Source organism: Arachis ipaensis, chromosome B07 (genome assembly GCF_000816755.2).
Source record: "Arachis ipaensis cultivar K30076 chromosome B07, Araip1.1, whole genome shotgun sequence".
In the NCBI taxonomy this organism is placed as follows: domain Eukaryota; kingdom Viridiplantae; phylum Streptophyta; class Magnoliopsida; order Fabales; family Fabaceae; genus Arachis; species Arachis ipaensis.
This window is the reverse complement of record NC_029791.2, coordinates 87,576,857-87,583,593: the sequence shown is the minus strand read 5'-3', so window position 1 is coordinate 87,583,593 and position 6,737 is coordinate 87,576,857. Positions and strand designations below refer to the sequence as shown.

The 6,737-nt window shown below is 37.7% G+C and overlaps 1 protein-coding gene across 1 annotated transcript; it reads left to right on the top strand.

The window, feature by feature from the left end:
- Positions 2,146-2,778, top strand: LOC107607428. Its single transcript, XM_016309389.1, has 2 exons — positions 2,146-2,388; positions 2,488-2,778. The coding sequence occupies exons 1-2, from the start codon at positions 2,146-2,148 to the stop codon at positions 2,776-2,778; spliced, it is 534 nt and encodes a 177-aa protein (XP_016164875.1).

Genomic DNA, 6,737 nt, shown 5'->3' with positions numbered 1-6,737 from the left:
AATTTTAGGTATTTTTTGGCTGAAATTGAGGAGTTGGAGCAAAAGTCTGATTCAGAGACAGAGAAAGCACTGCAGATGCTATCTGGATCTAACCTGCTTGCATTCAGAAGAGCTTTTCTGGAGCTACAGAAGTCCAAATGGAGAGCTCTCAACGGATAAGGAAATCTGACTTCTAGATCTTTCCAGCAATATAATAGTCCATACTTTGCTTCGGATTAGAAGGTCTAAAACTGTTGTCCAACGCCAGCTTCCTGCCCTCATCCAGGCGTCCAGCGCCCAAAGAGAAGAGCCCAGCATCCAAAGGCTCAGAGAGGACCTCCTAGCTGGCGTTCCATGCCCAAAGAGCCTCATAGAACTTGTATCTCATTAAAGCTCAGCCCAAACACTCACCAAGATGGCCTCAGAAGTGGATTTTAGCACTAAATAGACTATTTTACCCTTACTAGTCATTAGTTTAGTATTTAAAGGATTTAATTCATGTATCACAGACATCTTCAGCCCTATTTTCCTTTTCACCATTGTATTTTACTTTCACTATGAGTTTCCAAACCTCCTAGGTTGAGGGGAGGAGCCCTGCTGAGTCCTATGAATTAATAAAAAGTATTACTTTTAGTATTCGTTCTTCATCAATATGAATGCGTTGAACTGGCATAAGGTTATCGCATTCTACATGGGTTCGGAGTGTGTATTTCATCGGATAATGATGAACCACCAGCTTGAATACACGTCTCTCAGACGGCTAATCCACGACTTCGATGGGGGACTTCTCGAGACATCAGTTCAGCCGATTTACGGGGAGATTAGGGTCTCTGTGGTAGAGGCTAGAATCCTGAGAAGCTTCACGTTCAATCAGAATGGATCCACACTAAACATGGGGTTCAGATCTGGAGGAGTATTGGTAGCTGCTCAAACTAGTGTCAATCACATACATCCTGCCATTGAAGAAATCACTCACAAGCAAGGAGAGCAGTAGTACCAGAGTTAATTTAGAAAGACAAAGCAACTCCAACTCTCAACTCTATTCCTATTACATAATCTAATTGGTTTTACCCCTTTCGGACATTTTTCCTACAACTCTATTCCTATTCTTATAATTAAACATTGTAATTCCATCTTTCAAATCAACAACCTTCTGCAAGAACGAAGATAACCATAGCTTGCTTCAAACCACAATCCTCGTGGGATAGACCCTTACTCGCTCAGGTATTACTTGGATGACCCAGTGCACTTGCTGGTACAGTTGTACGAAGGTGTGGGGATTCGTGCACTAACGGTCAAGTTACACTCCCAATTCATTAGAATGAAGAACGAAGATACATCTTAGAATGGAATCAAGCATAGATTGAAATAGAATAGTGATATTATTAATCCATAAGAATCAACAGAGCTCTTAACCTTAACCTAGGAAGTTAGTAACTTATAACTTACAGAAAATAGTAATGTATTCGAAAATATGGCATAAAGTCCTTGAACAAGAGTGATCCTTGTCCTATATATACTAATCTAATAAGTAAGGATTACAGAAATAAGATAAACTAGTCTTGTGGTGTGAAAATCTACTTTTCGGGCCCACTTGGTGAGTGTTTGGGTTAAGCTTGAGTGAAGCCACGAGTTGGTATTGCGTTTTGGGCATTGGACACCAGCTTTGGACTCCTGAATGGGCCTTAGATACCAGCTACTCCCTTTTGGGTGTTGGACGCCAGGAATAGGGTTGGTGGCTGGCGTTGAATGCCAGTTTTGGGCCTTCATTTCCATAGCCATTGAGAGCACACCATTTGGACTTCTATAGCTCTAGAAATCCTCCTTCAAGTGCATGAAGGTCAGAATCTGACAGCATCTGCAGTCCTTTCTCTGTCTCTGAATCAAACTTTGCCAAAACTCCTTAATTTCAGCCAGAAAATACCTAAAATCATAAAAAAACACACAAACTCAAAGTGGAATCCAAAAATATAAATTTTGCACTAAAACCTATGAAAATATAATAAAACATAAAGAAAACATAACAAAAACTATATGAAAATGATGCCAAAAAGCGTATAAAATATCTGCTCATCAGGTATTGACTTCATGGGACCTTTTTCTCCCTCATACTCAAATACTTACATAGTAGTAGCTATGGATTATATGTCCAACTGGGTGGAATCAATGGCCTTTCCCACCAATGATGCTAGAGTCGTGCTGAGCTTCTTGTGGAAATATATTTTCAGTTGGTTTGGTGTCCCAACGACACTGATTAGTGATGGTGGAGGCCACTTCTGCAATAAATTGTTAGACTCGCTACTGCAGAGATATGGAGTCCATCATAAAGTGGAAACCTCCTATCACCCTCAGACAAGGAGACAGGTTGAAGTCTCCAACAGGGATATCAAGAGGATCCTGGAGAAGACTGTAAGTACTTCAAGGAAGGACTGGGCAAGGAAACTTGATGATGCTCTTTGGACATACCAGACTGCTTTCAAGACTCCTATTGGAATATTCCCATACTAGTTGGTTTATGAAAAACCCTATCACTTGCCAGTGGAGTTGGAGCATAGAGCATATTGGGCAACAAAGTTTCTGAACTTTGATGCCAAAGCTGCAAGAGAGAGGAGGCTGTTCCAACTGAATGAGCTTGATGAGTTCAAAAACTCTGCTTATGAGAATGCCAAGATCTACAAGGAAAATACCAAGAAGTGGCATGATAAAAAGATAGCCACAAGAGTGTTTGAGCCAGGCCAAAAGGTGCTATTATTCAATTCTCGGCTCAAGCTCTTTCCTGGAAAGCTGAAGTTCCAGTAGTCAGGACCTTTTGCGTTAAACAGAGTGTCCCCTTATGGTCAAGTGGAACTTCAAGAAGAAAATTCAGATAGAAGGTTCACAGTCAATGGCTAGAGGGTAAAGCACTATCTTGGAGTCGATATTGATCACCAGAGGTCCACTCACACGTTGACTTAGCAGCACTAACTGTCAAGCTAGTGACGGTAAATAAACGCTTGTTGGGAGGCAACCCAACCCTGAGTATCCTTTAATTTTTCTTTCAATTTTATTTTCATTAATTTTTGGTTTTTTTCCATAATTTTCCCTAGTTTTATGAGGATAATGGTCATGCAAAGTGTCTAGAATAGGAACGGAGGACTCTGGAGGAGAAACAGAGCCCCCTGGGTGGCATTACACTCGAAGGCTCTGGCACTGAATGTAACGGCCCAACTCCCAGCATGTCATGATCATACTAGAAGCTGAACGTTACCAACTTGTTTTCTCCATACGTAATAATAATTAATAAGTATAAGCCTGTTCGTTGTTAACACTTTGCGAGTTTACGTGTATATTTTTTATAAAAAAAATAGTAGTTAAAAAGTTGGATACGTTCAATGTAATGAGGAGTAACAAACACACACATATATAGAACAATAGGAAGCAGTATATGAAACATCACATTATAATACACATCATGATATAAGAGTAGCTCAGTTAAACAAGTACTAGACTAAAATACAGCATCTCTTAGTTAGTGACTCATTTAATTTATACATATATGTACATAAGATGTCCTAGGGCCTGGCCTATCCAAAAAGCCCCTAAGCTGGCAACCAGGCTAGCCTAACTCTATGATATGCTTATTTCTTCTAAGAATGCTAGCAAAAGTGAGGGAGACACTCTAAGGTATCAGAGTTAGACTAGACGTCTTAAAAAGTCTCCTCGTCTCTGATCCAAAAGCCTCTCACAGACAACCATTGGGCAGGTGGTGATACCCGCTCGCTGATGCCTCATCTGGCTCTTCACCTCCAGAAGAGATATCTACGATCTCAGGGTCCTCCTCAGGTTGCATCCAAGAAAGAGGAAAGTCAGAGGGAATATCGGGATCGAAGAAAGGTGTAGTAATAGGACACTGAAAAGGTCTAACATGTACTACATAATTACGTATGGCACTAGCCTTGGCATTTGGCACTAGGCACCTCGTAAATAGTGAGAAGACCCCATGCTAGTGGCACTAAATGCCAACCCTAGCGTTTAGCACCAGGAAGACAGCAAATCCCTCAAATCTTCTTTGCCTGAGCGACACTAAACGCCGAGGCTGGTATTTAGCGCTAGTAACGCGTATTTGGAATTCAAAGAAGGGCTCGTTGGTTTTGGATTTATTTATTAATTTGATTTTTTATTTTCTTTTCATTATTATTAAAACAAAACACAATCTTTCAGGTTTTAGAATTTATTATTTTATTTATTTTCCAAATCAATTAGGTTTGATAAGGGAAAAAGATTCAGCCCTTCAAGATCTTCTTTCTTCTCTTCCTCATTCCGCACTTTACACAATTTTAGAACCCTAGCTCTCTCTGAGCCATGAGCAACTTAAACAGCCATTGTTAAGGTTAGGAGCTCTGTTTATTTGGATGGATTAACAATTGTTTTCGACTTCTAATTTATGCATTGATTTATATTCAAGAATTAGTTTCGTTCTTCATCCTACGGATTAGAGTGTACTGGAAAATAACTATTTTCTAATTTGAATTCTTATTGAATCTTAGAAAGGTTATCTCACTTGAATAACCGTTTGAAATTGAATTCTCATAACTCTCTAATTATCTAAATTTAATGTGATACGTGACTGGTGCGTGGCAGAAGTTAGACTAATTAAGAGAATTTTAATAAGAGAACAGCGTTGCAAGTATAGCCCTTAACCAGCTAAAATCCGCCTCACCAATTTAAAAAGGATGTCACAAAATTAAGAATAAAAATACTGGGAGTATGAGTCCCAGGTCGTCTCCCAACGAGTTGCAGGAAAGGGTGCTATTTTATTAACTAGGAATTTTCCGAAAGTTTGAGAGTTGAATAATGATGAGCAATTGAATAATTATAAATTAGAGCAATAAAAATAAACAAAGAATAATTATTGATATTCTAAAATAAAAAGCCTTGACTGGAGGAATGATTAATTGGAAGTTCTATCCTTGTTGGGGTCTCTTAAGTGTAGTATTAAAAAGGTTATTGTTTTCACTTAGTTAACCCTTACTAAATAAAGGAAAGTCAAGTGATTGAGCTAACTCTTATTCGCAAATCCTAGTCCTCTCCCTTAGGAAGGTCTAGCGTTAGTAAATACAAAACTAGCCAACAACGTTCAATTTAACCGACACTTTAGCCTTCCAACTCAAGTGTCTCCTCTTAATCAACCCCCATGTCAAGTAGAAAAACTACTCCATTTACATGGATATAATACTCATAAAAATATAAGAAGACATAATAAATTAAATAAAATAAAATAGAGAATTAATAATTAATTAAAAGTAAAGGTAACTCTATATATTAATAAATCCAAAATGCAACATACTTATCTGAATAGGGTCAATGATTGATAAACCACTATTTTATGGTTTATCTTGTGCTCATGAGTGGTTTTTATCAACTCTTTACCCACTTATTCATACTATTTGCATGGTTTTACTTTTTCCTTCCTGATTTTGTGCTATGATTGAAACCATGCTTCTTTGGCCTTATATTTGCTAATATTAATCCTCTCTTATTACCATTCGATGCCGTGATATGTGCGTTAAGTGATTTCAGGGATTACAGGACAGGAATGGCTTAGAGGATGGAAAGGAAGCATACAAAAATGGAAGGAATACAAGAAGTTGAAGAAATTGCTAAGCTGTCCAGCCTGACCTCTTCGCACTCAAACGGTCATAACTTGAGCTAAAGAGGTCCAAATGATGCGGTTCTAGTTGCGTTGGAAAGCTAACGTCTGGGGCTTCAATTTGATATTTAATTTGCTATAGTGGCTATACATCTAGGCGACGCGAACATGTGCTCCACGCGGATGTATCGCAGTGACGAAAATCATCGTGGCAGATTTCTTCTCCAGCGATTTCTGGGCTGTTTCTGGCCCAGTTTTCGGCCCAGAAAACACAGATTAGAGGCTATAAAGTGGGAGAATCCATTCATTCATCAATCAAGCTTTAATACACATTCACAAGTTTAGGATTAGATGTAGTTTTAGAGAGAGAGGTTCTCTCCTCTCTCTTAGGATTAGGATTTAGGATTTCTCTTATTTTAGGATTGCTTCTACAATCACAGGTTCAATATTCCTTTAATTTATTTTCTACTTTTATTTATTTCACTACTTTAATTGTCATTTATCTTTTCAATTTGGCTTATGAACCATTCATGTTATGATTTTCTTAATTAATATATTTTGAGGTATTTCAGATTTTATTTTGCTTTAATTTATTTATGAATGATTTCAATTCAAATTAGATTTATTTTCCCCTTTTGGCCTTGGTTAAGTAATTTATAACACTTGAGTTATCAACTCAGCCATTGATTGAAATTGGAATTCTTTGCTGGTTAATTTGCAATCCAATAACTCTAGTCTCTCCATAGGAGTTGACTAGGACCTGAGGATCAAATTAATTTGTCCAATTGACTTTCCTTTGTTTAGCAAGGGTTAATTAAAAGTGGGAGCAGAATCCAATTCTCTTCACACCTGATAAGGATAATTAGGATAGGACTTCAATTTCTCATACCTTGCCAAGAGATTTTATTATTATTAATTTATTTTACTTGTCATTTAAATTACTTGTTCCTTATTTTAAAAAACCCAAAAACATATATTTTTACATAACCAATAATAAATCATACCTCCCTGCAATTCCTTGAGAAGATGACCCGAGGTTTAAATACTTAGGTTATAAAATTTTATTGGGTTTTGTTACTTGTGACAACCAAACTTTTGTAAGAAAGGAATTCTTGTCGGTCTAGCAGCT

What these genes read in the sequence shown, in the direction of transcription:
- LOC107607428 (XM_016309389.1), top strand. Translation starts at nt 2,146, where the DNA reads ATGGCCTTTCCCACCAATGATGCTAGAGTCGTGCTGAGCTTCTTGTGG. An exon ending in AGAGGATCCTGGAGAAGACT is followed by an intron (nt 2,389 to 2,487) that starts GTAAGTACTTCA and finishes TTCCCATACTAG; the next exon opens with TTGGTTTATGAAAAACCCTA.